This window comes from Leptonychotes weddellii, chromosome 12 (assembly GCF_054177405.1).
Source record: "Leptonychotes weddellii isolate Sample4059 chromosome 12, ASM5417740v2, whole genome shotgun sequence".
In the NCBI taxonomy this organism is placed as follows: domain Eukaryota; kingdom Metazoa; phylum Chordata; class Mammalia; order Carnivora; family Phocidae; genus Leptonychotes; species Leptonychotes weddellii.
Genome location: NC_138380.1, coordinates 13,332,264 through 13,343,976, shown reverse-complemented (window position 1 = coordinate 13,343,976; position 11,713 = coordinate 13,332,264). Strand labels below are relative to the sequence as shown.

Below are 11,713 nucleotides of genomic sequence, written 5' to 3'. Positions count from 1 at the left end.
TTATAATCTGTTTTTAGTCAAACTATACACACCATGAGCCCACCTCATGCTCCCAAGACAGTGATTACTCCCCGGACAAGAGGCATGCGTTCGTGCTCAAGGATCTTGCACACACTGTCCTTTTCCTGTGCCTGGCAGACCACACAAATTTCAAATTTCAGGTCAAAATGCCTTCCTTGGGCGCCTGGGTGGCTCAGTTGGTTAAGCGACTGCCTTCGGCTCAGGTCATGATCCTGGAGTCCCTGGATCGAGTCCCGCACTGGGCTCCCTGCTTGGCGGGGAGTCTGCTTCTCCCTCTGACCCTCCCCCGTCTCATGTGCTCTCTCTCTCTCATTCTCTCTGTCTCAAATAAATAAATAAAATCTTTAAAAAAAAAAATGCCTTCCTTATCGCGAAATGTTCACTGAACCCCCTAGTCCCCAACCCTCCTCCATGCTTTTCCCATTCTTTGTCGAGACTTCCTCACCACACTTACTTTATTGTGTTTTATTTATTTGTCCCTCTCCCTCATCAGACCCCAAGCTCCTTGAGGACAAGGATTGTGTTGCCTTACCCACTTCAGACCCCCCTCCCATACCAAACACCCAGCACATAGCAGCTACTCAGTAACTAAATGTTCAACCAAACTCGATGTGTGTACATCACCTGCAGATTAGCCTTCTTAAAGCACTTCTGCCCCCAACCCTCAAACCCAAGAATAAGTTCTACTTTGGGGCAAATTAGAAAAAAATGCCTCCTCTGGGCTGATGTACTCCAATAAGACACCCTTACCCTGAGCTGACACATGGCTTACATGTCCTTCCACAGAGCTTCGAATGAGCTAGACTTTAACCTCACTCTCTTGACCAGGCCAGTTCTTGTGCACGAAGACAGCGTACTTATCTATACATGGCAGGCCTGCAGGCACACAAACAATCCTCTTGACCCCGTGTGTGCTGTTCCATCAGCTCCCATCTGTGTATGCAAACTTCAATACCCAGCCCAAATGTCACTTCCCCTGTGAACGCTTCCCCTGTACCTCTCAGGCAGATTTAACTGCTCTCTCTCTCGTGTATTCCCACAACTGCAGAAGGCACCCTTGTTTGAGTCTTACTGTACCACATCACACATCTTTCTTTATTGCTGGTCTCACTGCCAGACCATGAGTAGAATCAAGAGTAGGATCACATCAGGCATCGTTAGGTCCCAAATGCCTACAATGATGCCTTTCATATAAATGGGAGGGGTGTTCAATAAATATTACTATTTGGTTCAAAATCTTCACAAAGCCTTTCTTTTGCCTCCTGGTTGTTTCAAACTCCCCAGCCTGGCACGCCAGTCTGTCAGTCTCATGGCTCGCTGGTCACCCATGCCCCCCCCTCAGGTCCCATCCGGTTATCTGTGCTGCAGTAGGCTCAAGTTGGACTCCCGAGCACCCCTTACCTCTGGGCCTTTACCCCTCTGTCCCTTCTGCCTACAGTGCCCTCCTCTCCTCTTTGCCTGTCAAATTTCTATTCATCCTTCAAGGCCCAACTCAAACGCCATGTTGGTCATGAAGCATTCCATCCGCAGATGTGGCTTCTTGCTGCTAAGAACCAAAGCACTCTCTCCGTCCTGAGTCATGCCTGAAACATTGCTCTGTGTTTGAATGATATGTGTCTGTAATGAAAGCACTTTGAGGCCAGGTATTCCCAGACTCTAGCATAGTGTAGTGCACATAGTAGGTGTCAGTAAATACTGGAGAATAAAGAATCCAGTGCTACACCAGGCAGCTGAAAGAGGCAGCAAACTCAACTTCAAGGAACTGGCAGTGCACAGAACTCCTCTCCTGTCCCCTCTTTTATCAGTAGGGATAACAAGTGAACTCAAGACAGAATTGCATAAATCGCCCCTCCCTTCCTCCCCCAGCCAACATAGTTCAGCTTCCCTTCTGAAGAGGTGAGAGCGAGGAGTGACGCTGGTTTCTCTTGCCCCACCCCCTCTCTTTTCCCCCAAACACAGAGCAGAAATTCACCTCTGACAACACTGCTTTCAAGCTCCGGCAGGACATGGTCCACACAGGACACATGGCACGCAGCCCTCGGCACACCTCTGCAGGGATAGTGCGGACAGACGCCTCCCTCTCCCTCTCCCTCTCCCTCTCCGGCATGAAGCACCTCACCTCTGCACCCTGGGCTGCCCTGGCCCTCGGCCTGGTCTTTGCCTCCTTCCACTTGGCTTGCTTGGCAGGTAGAACTGTGAGCTTTATTCTTGGCCACGCTGGGAAGGGGGAGGGAGAGAAGGAGGGAAAGGAGAGAGGGAGGGAAGGAGGGAGAGGGAAGGAGGAGGATTCTTTGGCTAGGGTTGGTCCCACACAAAGCAAAGAGCAAACAGTTCTCACCTGAAGGATTAGACAGGAGGTGGTGAGCTGGGGTGGGGGTGTTCGACATTTACCTAAGCCCTTGATCAAATGCTCAGCTCCTCAGCTAGGACAGGATTAGCCACTTCGATTGGACTTTGCCACAAAGAAAGAGGAAAAAGCAGTGTACTGACAGTCTCTCCCATCCTGGGACCAATCTGGCCTAAAGTGACATTTTATTGGTTGCTGTGTCTCAACGGCTCCTTCTTGGTGCCCCCGGCTATTGTGGTTTGCAATTCCCGCTTTGTACTCCTGATCCTCCCCTAAGGTCCTCTGTCTCTCCCTTAACCCTGTGCTTCCTTTGCAACTTTCACAAATACCAAATGCAGGAAAGCTGTCAAATGCTGCCTACGATTCTCCCACCTTCCCCGAGCACGGGAGATGTTGAGTTATTGCCCTCTCTGTTCACGCACACTAGAGGGGTTGAGTAGCAACTCCTGTCTTGCTCTCTCAGGCTGGGCTCTGCACCCCGTGCAGGGAGACATCCTTCATACCCTCATGCTCCTGGCTTTGGCCTCTGGCTTTGATCTTGCTCCACAGCTCCTGCCCTGCCCTTGATGGATTTCTCTCAAAACCAACCCTCGATGACCCCTCAGGGCTGTATCTGTCTCCCTTACCCTCACCGCCTCTCCTTAAGAGGTTGAGAGTATGAGCTCTAGCCACTCAGCCTCAGCTCAACTCTGGCTTCCACAACTTACTACTGTGTGGCCTTGAGCAAATCGCTTAACGTCTCTGTGCCCCAGTTTTCTCATTTATACTGTGAGGATAATCATAGCACTTATATATATAGTGTTGTCATAAGATGAAATGAGACTACTGCATGTAAAGAAGTTTTAGTAAATTAGCACAGGGTAAACAATGAATGTTAGCATGTTTATTTTCTAATACCCCTCCCCAGATGAGCATTTTATTTGTTTACCCTCATAGTGACTTGCTTATGATAGGCTCTCAAAAAACTTGACAAATTTAACTGCACTTAATTGTTGGGTATTCCCAGCACCCAGTACTTCGGAAGTGACCCCAAGTGGGACTGGTCCCTGACTGGCTATGCTTATGAGGGAGGAGGATGAGGTTTAAATTCTTAGAAATTATTAATTAGGCTATTCAGTTCAAACCATATAAAATTACCGATATTGAAAAATTTTTTGACCTACCGAAATGGCAATTTCGAATGCTTTAACCTAATACCAGCATCTGATTAACTAGGTTTTTTCCATTCACTTGCTCTAGATGGGGACCACTTCCATTCTAGGGCAGAGGGGAGATGAAAGACAAGGTCAAGGAAGTTAGCTGGGTTAAAAGGGAAATTAAATGTTGAGGAATCAATTTCTCCAAAACAAATAAAGACCAAGTTCTAAGCCATTTAGTTGTAAATAATTTACAGTAACAATCAGATTGTGTTAAGGTAATTACTATACTTCAGGTAGGACATTGGAGTGGCCGGGGTGGGTGGGTGGCATAAAATTAGTTTGAGCAGCAATTTCATGGCTTTGGCTAGACAAGGAGTTTCTTCCTGACTTGTCCTGCTACATGACAACAAGCTCCTTTGAAGGACACACTGCCCTACAGTCAGTGGGGCCTTGAGAGTTTCCAAACCACCTTTTATTTTTTATTTATTTATTTTTTGCATCCTCAAGGAAGCGGAACAGCAGTATAATTAATTTCCAGAAAAATTCTTTAAAATTGACCTCTTGGTCTTGATCTACCTAGACTAACACTATCTAATAAAAATTTTTTTGATGATGGAAGTTGTGGGGCGTCCCAATTGGGTGGGGGCCAGGGTACCAATAGTGAGAGAATTCACCCCAGGCAGAACAAAGGAGATAGAAGTTTACTGAATATACTGCAAGAGGGCAACGGGCAGGACAGCCAAGGAGAGACATTCTGCCGCGAGGCGGTGGTGAGGGGCTGTAGTTATAGGGCGGAGTGAGGGAGCATGGGAACATACGGAACTTTCCCTGTTCCGGTAATCTTAGGAACTGTGCCTGGTTGTAGCTGGTCAGTTAGGGTGGCTATTTCAAAGCTTCATGAATCTGTTTGCATTCAGCTGGGGGTCGCTGTGGGCCCTTTTGCCTTGATCAAGTTTCCAGTCCTCATGCCTATTGCCTAAAAGCGGCCTCTACAGAAATGTGCCACGTCTGTGCTGTGTTTCTAAGATGGTAGCATTTGGGAATAAGATGGTAGCAATGTGGTAACTGAGCACTTGACGTGTGGCTAATATGACCAGGAAGTTGAATTTTTAATTTAAGTCCATTTTAATAAATTTAAATAGCTACAAGTAGTTGCCCTATTGGATAGAATAGACCTGGATCGGGCGCCTGGGTGGCTCAGATGGTTAAGCGTCTGCTTTCGGCTCAGGTCATGATCCCAGGGCCCTGGGATCAAGTCCCGCATCGGGCTCCCTGCTCAGCAGGGAGCCTACTTCTCCCTCTCCCTCTGCCTCTCTCTCTCCCTGTCTCTCATGAATAAATAAATAAAATCTTTAAAAAAAAAAAAAAAGAATACACCTGGATCATCCATCTGCTCATGCTGTCATGAGAGGGAACACAGACAATGGCTTTTCATGCTTAGGAATCTTTATGTTCATCTCCGTAGCCCCACCTCAACCCCACACTGATAGAACTTTGAGAATTCCCACTAAAGTTCTTTTTACCTTTGTGCTCCTTACTTATGGGTCAAGAGACAACTCTAAAGGCTGCAAATTCTAGCCATCTCTGGACTTGGTTGCATAGTGTTTAATTTTTTTGATAACCATCTGCCTGAGGTATACGATCATAATCATCAGAAGTAAAGAATCAAAGTCAGATTGTTTTTGAAGGGAATTGAAGATAGGTATGAGAAGACATACGAGCTTGTTAAATGATTGTTTTAATATATACGAGAGAAACTATGTCTACATGTAGCTATTTGCATAGGAAACAGCTAAAATAGAGTGTTTGGAAAGCTATTTGCATCAGACTTTGGCCACTGAAGGGTGAGATATGAAGGAGATGAGGTGTGAAGCCATGAGTCGATGAGACATGCAGATAAAGCGTCTCTGAATGGTAATAGTGAAAGGAAAAGGGGACTGTATTCCTTTGCTGCCATAACAACCTACCACAGACTAGATGGCTTAAATCATAGAAATGTATTTTCTAACAGTTCTGGAGACTCCAGGTGTCAGCAGGTGTGTCTTCTCCTGAGGCCACCTTCTTTCTCACTGTGACCTCACCAAGTCTCTTCTCTGCACAGGTACATCCCTGGTGTCTCTCCCTCTTCCCGCAAGGACACCGGTCATATTGAATGAGGACCCACCCATACGACTCCATTTAACTTTGATTTAACCTGTTTTTTTTAAGATTTTATTTATTTGACAGAGAGAGAATGAGAGAGAGAGCACATGAGAGGGGGGAGGGTCAGAGGGAGAAGCAGACTCCCCGCTGAGCAGGGAGCCCGATGCGGGACTCGATCCAGGGACTCCAGGATCATGACCCGAGCCGAAGGCAGTCGCTTAACCAACTGAGCCACCCAGGCGCCCCTTGATTTAACCTCTTTAAAGGCCCTTTCTCCAGATATAGTCACTACCATGGGTTAGGACTTCGATGAACTTGGAGGGGTCAGTTCAGTCTATAACAAATTGTTAACTTTGTTGCATGAAGTCTTAAAATAACCAGACTGGAACTTTCGCAGTATCACTACAAATTCACAAAAAAGATTTCACACTCTATGCCTGGGGATGGATTTTCCTACTGCCTGTGACCCTCTTCTGTCTTTTCTTCCAGAAGCGAGGAACAGCGACAACACCACCTTGACCACCCACCACCCAGACCCTGGAAGCCTGGAGCAGTGCCCCAGTAAGCTTCTCCTGGCTGCTGTCCTCACCCCAGAGCTGGCCCTGGGTCTGGGAGGGAAACTAGTGTTGCTTTATTCTACGTCTGACTCCTTTCTGCTGCCCTCACTGAATGACCAAATGTGTTTACTTCTGGGCATTTACGAAGGAGGGAAATAGGCAATAATACTTAGAGGTTAAGTTCAGTGCTTTGGATTCTTTCGGACTTGGGTTTGAGTCCTCTTCTGCCATCTGGTGACCTTGGGCGAGTTACAGCCTCAGCTCCTTCATGGGAATAGGAACTGTACCTCTCACTGTGTGAGGAATGAGTAAGGGGACGTGTGTGAAGCACCTAACGGTGTGTGGAGCCCTTTAGTAAACGTTAGCTCTCGTATGATTCCTGGCCTGTTCTTACAAACCCTGGAGGGGGAGCTGGGTGGGCTGGTGCGATGCACCCTGTTGTTCTTGCTCTCCCTTCCCCGCCAGACGTGGATTTCTGCCCCCAAGCGGCTCGGTGTTGCCACGCCGGAGTGGACGAATACGGCTGGATCGCGGCCGCCGTGGGCTGGAGCCTGTGGTTCCTCACCCTCATCCTGCTCTGCGTGGACAAACTGATGAAGCTCACTCCAGATGAGCCCAAGGATTTGCAAGCATGAGCCCCTGAGAATGTCGGTGGCCACCAAACTGTGGGTCACCGCGGGGGGAGGGGGGAGTGGTCATGTGGTTTCTAACCAGTTACGGGCGTTGTCACCTCTGTGCTTCGGTGACTTTTAAAAGAGAAGGAAGAGAGAAAGGGGGATCCGAGGAAGGCAGGCCAGTGCTGCTTCACTCCTAAATCCACAAGGCACTCGTGCCTTCTGAGCGCCGACCATCTCTTTCTCAATCTACGGGGCCTGCTTCGGTTTTAACCAGAGCTTTGGTCCGCACTCCAAGGGAGGTGCACAAGAAACACGCGACTCTGACCTTTGTCCCCACATTCGGAGCTCAACTCAGAACCTTCTCACCCAAAACAGGTCCCTGTCTTCCAGCCCTCATTTCATTCAGGGGCATCACTGGCATCTCAAAATGTATGAATCACCTTTGACCAGCCCCCCGTCCCCACCCCCCACCCCGTGCATTGCTTCTCCCGCTCTTGTTCTTTCTTCAGCATTATCTTCCATGGCCGTCGGGCCCCACCGTCCCCGCTGGCACCCCGGCTCTGGCCTTCCTCCATCGCCCCTACATCGTTTCAGGCATGTTCTGTTCTCTTCTCGCAGCCATCAGGCACGTCCTCCCCACGGGCCCCTCCCCAGGGCAGCTGTCAATGTGGTGCTATCGCCCCCTGCTGACGACCTTCCGTAAAGCCTCACCCCCGAACCTTGGACGACACGCGGCGGGCCTTCCGCTCTCCGCAAGAGTCCAACCCCCTTCCCAGGTCTGTCTCCGCGCGCCTCCAGGACCAGGGCTCCGGTGACCCAGTCCTTGTCCCGACGTCTTCCATTTCCTGCTGCCCGACCCTCTGCTCTGCTGGGGGGTGGGGGGATGCCTTCCAACCCTGCCTCCAGATGGAAGGCCAGCCCTCAAAGTCCAGCCCAAATGCCTGCTCTTCTTGCAGACTTCCCTGATAGCTTTGGGGGACCCGGAGCTGGTGCTCTTAGGGGTGCGTCTGCTCCACACTGAAGTGCAGCCCTCGTGAATATACAGTGTATACTTCCTCTTGCTCCTGGGGATAGAAAGCTCTTCGTAATGTTTGTCCGATGAGTGAATGATGAATGAACCAACTAACCAACGATCGAGTCCTTGCCGGAGATGAACTTAGGACCATCATTCCTCATCCTGCACAAGGATGTTGCTGGTCACCGGGAACATTGCCAGGGGGTTCAGGAGGAGAGGAGACTGGGTTCATCATAAGGAAGGAGGGACCAAATGACTCTCTTTATGAGACAATGGCTGCCCTTTGTGGGGACACATGTATTTAGATTGAACAACCAAATAATCATACACCATCAAGTGGGAGGCCCCTGAAGTAAGAAGCGTTTCCTAGAGGTGGCAGATGGCTCAGAGCTGCCCACCTGCTCTTTCAGAAAACCTAGGTAGATTTCCCCAACAGTGGGAACTGAAGGAATTGCCCGGCTCAGTCTGCTGTTTTCTGAATCTCTGTGATTTAATCAATAAAATGGATGGATTTACTGTGCCCACATGTTACACAGTTGCATGAACAAGGGTCTGCGTGATGCCCCATGCGACGTTACAAACACACACGAGCATGTTCCACCTTTTTAGACATTTGAGGAAAGAGTTTCCACAATACGTGATAGTTGACCTCCTTAGAGAGGGAAAGAGTCAGTAAGGACCCCCTGGGATTTAACATCTACAAGCGTTTTTGAAATAAAACAGTGTGACATCCTGGGGAGAACACTACCTCTGAAAAGCAACAGAGAGAAGGGAAATGAAGATTGATTGCTGGCCAATGTGAACGGAAACAAGTCACTTCACCTTGGGAGTGTCAGTTTCCTAAGTAGAGAATGTAGGAATTGGACACAGCCGTGGTTACAAACTGGGTTGCCAAAGCCTGGAGGGCTAGCTGGGGTGCTGCACGGAAGGGGAGGGCATGAGGCCGGTCCTTGGAACCACAGCGCGTGGCTCTTACCTCTTATGTGCCAGACCTCCACAGTAAGATTTCATTTGTTCCTTCATTATTATTATTTAGAGAGAGAGTGCAAGCAAGGTGCGGGAGGGGCAGAGGGCGAGAGAATCCCAAGTGGACTCCCCACTGAGCGTGGGGGCCCAACGTGGGGCTCGATTTCACAATCCTGAGATCATGACCTGAGCTGAAATCAAGAGTCGGACGCTTAACCGACTGAGCCCTCAGGCGCCCCTCATTTGCTGCTTTAGAAGCAGAAAGCCAGAACGTCCCCTTGGGTCTGGGCAACGTGAAGGTTCTTAGACCACATTGAAGTGAACGATGTGTAGTTATTACCACTGCCACATGCAAATTTAGGCATGTTGTGAATCGCCTTCCTTTCCTCTGTACAAGAGGAAGAACAGACCAAATCCAAATCACTGCTCTTTTCTTTGAGACTAGACAGAAAGACAACTTACATGATTTGATGGTTATACTTTCCAGATGCTTCATCTCACATCTTCCCTCAGCACGGGATCTCTTTACTCTATCAAAGCAAAGATTTGTCAATAAATTAAAAAGGAAAACCTGAAGGGGAAAACCAAGTATCACCTTCCAGGGATCTAAGAACCCCCTGGTATAAAGCAGCAGGTCCTAACAGTAAATGTGCTTTTCATTTAAGATTTTTGCTTTTATTCTTGTTTTTTAAGATTTTATTTATTTATTTGACAGAGAGAGACACAGCGAGAGAGGGAGCACAAGCAGGGGGAGTGGGAGAGGGAGGAGCAGGCCTCCCGCCGAGCAGGGAGCCGGATGCGGGGCTCGATTCCAGGACCCTGGGGTCATGACCTGAGCTGAGGGCAGATGCCCAATGACTGAGCCACCCAGGTGCCCTAAGGTTTTTGCTTTTAGTAGATGATGTTGCCCCCAGCACTGTTACAGGCTGTGTGACACAGAATCCACACTGCTTGTGACATCTCTGTACCAAAGTGTCCTGCATAAAAATAGAATATTATACATTATAATCTGACTTTAAAATCTATTCCTTTTTATATATGCATGATACCCAAGGACAAATAAATCAAATACATAATTTTTTATTAAAAATAAAATGTTAGGGGTGCCTGCGTGGCTCAGTGCGTTAAGCATCTGCTTTCAGCTCAGGTCATGATCCCAGGATCTTGGGATCGAGCCTCACATCAGGATCCTTGCTCAGCGGGGAACCTGCTTCTCCCTCTGCCCCTCCCCCTGCTTGTGCTCCCTCCCTCTCTCTCTGTCAAATAAATAAATAAAATCTTTAAAAAAATAAAATAAAATGTTACACCATGCAAGATTCATCAACAAGTCTTAGGCTAGCTTTTCCATAAAAATATATGTAATTATACTTTTAAACTTACAGAAATCATAATCTAGAAATGTTTTTGATGAAGAGCAACTTTGTCTAAACCCTGGCATCTATTTTAAGATCATATATACATAATGTGGTGTGACTGCATTGGTCTTCATTGGCATGTGGTAGGAGTGCCTTGTAGACAATCTCTATCTGGTGTCTCCTTCCAGCCTTACCTGGTCTAGCGCATCCTTCACCCTTCCTTCCAGAATAATCTTTCTAATACCTAAATAAGTGATCAAGGCACTCTCCTGCCTGAAATCCTCCTGTGACTCCCCACAACTGACAGAGTAAAATCCATACTCTTAGGATGACCCATCAGGCCTTCTATGATTGGATCCCCAGATATTTCTCTAGCTTAACGTTTACATATCCTTCATGCAAACCCAGTTCTGAATGATTTTAGTTCCTAAACGTGCCAGGTCTTTTCTATCCTCCCCGTCTTTGTTCTTGCTGTTCACATGGCCTGGAACATACTCTTCCCAAGAGATAGACTGCTCATGAGCCAAGGGCAGCTTACACTTCAGGTCACCTTACTTGCGGGCTCCCCCACCACAGGCCCGCTACCTAATTTTGTATTTCTAATTCTATATATATTTCCTTAAGAGGGCCTTTTAATTGTATGCATGTGAGGTCCTACAAGCCTGAATCCTGCTCTTCTGCTCCCCCTTCCCTCTTCTGACTGGACTCATTTAGTTTACTGGGAGTGTTCTTTCCAGTCCAGCTGTCCCTTGTCCCTGGATGGACACACACACACACACACACACACACAAACACACCACCTCCAAGGCCTGTGTTCACCTTCAGGGCAGCACTGTGACAAAGTGCTTGACCAAACTCTAGCCAGGCTCCTCTTGATCCCTCATCTCAACTGGGCCTCAACCCTGGCCTATAAAAACTACAGAATCTCAATACAAACGATTTTGTCTACCTTTCCCCCCACACATTCAAAGACTTAAACAAAGCTTCTAACAACTCAAGGCCACATCCCTAGGATGACCCAACCCCCCCACCCCCTTAAAGTGCTTGTCTGAGAAAGCTCAAGGCTGACCAAAAAAATCGACTATTTGTTCTAACCAATGCCTGACAGTAGGCATCTGACCACCTTTTCTTAGAGCATTTACTAAAAGGGACTTATATGTCTATTTCTATACGTATCTATCTATATATCTATCCATCTATATATCTGTTACAACCAGGATCTGAAAGCTATTCCTTTAAAATGTAATCACCAGGAAGGACAGGGCCTCTGTCTCCCAGTCTCTGGAAGGACAGGGTCTTAACTTTGATGATTGACAACTGGCGGACACAGCTGGCCTAATCATTAGCGTTTACACTGACCAACATTTTGCATTTCTCACTTCCCTGACTCTACCGAACTCCAGCTCACCCCACTCTTTACTCCCTCATTCCCCTGTAACACACCCCCCCAGTCACCTCTGTACAAATCGAAGTTGAGTTCACGCTAGACCCTCTTCCCTGCTGTAACAGTATATTACAATATTAAAATCTGTCCTTAACCACTTTGGTGTCCAG

The 11,713-nt window shown here is 47.8% G+C and overlaps 1 protein-coding gene across 1 annotated transcript; it reads left to right on the top strand.

Annotated features, from left to right (window-relative positions):
* Positions 1–1,668: 1,668 nt before the first annotated feature.
* On the top strand, positions 1,669–8,364 carry TMEM213 (transmembrane protein 213). The gene is made up of 3 exons (XM_006751820.3): positions 1,669–2,208; positions 6,139–6,210; positions 6,672–8,364. Exons 1-3 carry the CDS (start codon positions 2,028–2,030, stop codon positions 6,839–6,841), a joined length of 423 nt encoding a protein of 140 aa, XP_006751883.2. The 5' UTR covers positions 1,669–2,027; the 3' UTR covers positions 6,842–8,364.
* The last annotated feature ends 3,349 nt before the right edge of the window (positions 8,365–11,713 follow it).

Excerpts from the sequence above, each read along its gene's own strand:
- TMEM213 (XM_006751820.3), top strand. The coding sequence starts at position 2,028 with ATGGTCCACACAGGACACATGGCACGCAGCCCTCGGCACACCTCTGCA. Across the intron at positions 2,209-6,138 it reads CCACTTGGCTTGCTTGGCAG|AAGCGAGGAACAGCGACAAC; the intron begins GTAGAACTGTGA and ends CTTTTCTTCCAG. Across the intron at positions 6,211-6,671 it reads AAGCCTGGAGCAGTGCCCCA|ACGTGGATTTCTGCCCCCAA; the intron begins GTAAGCTTCTCC and ends CTTCCCCGCCAG.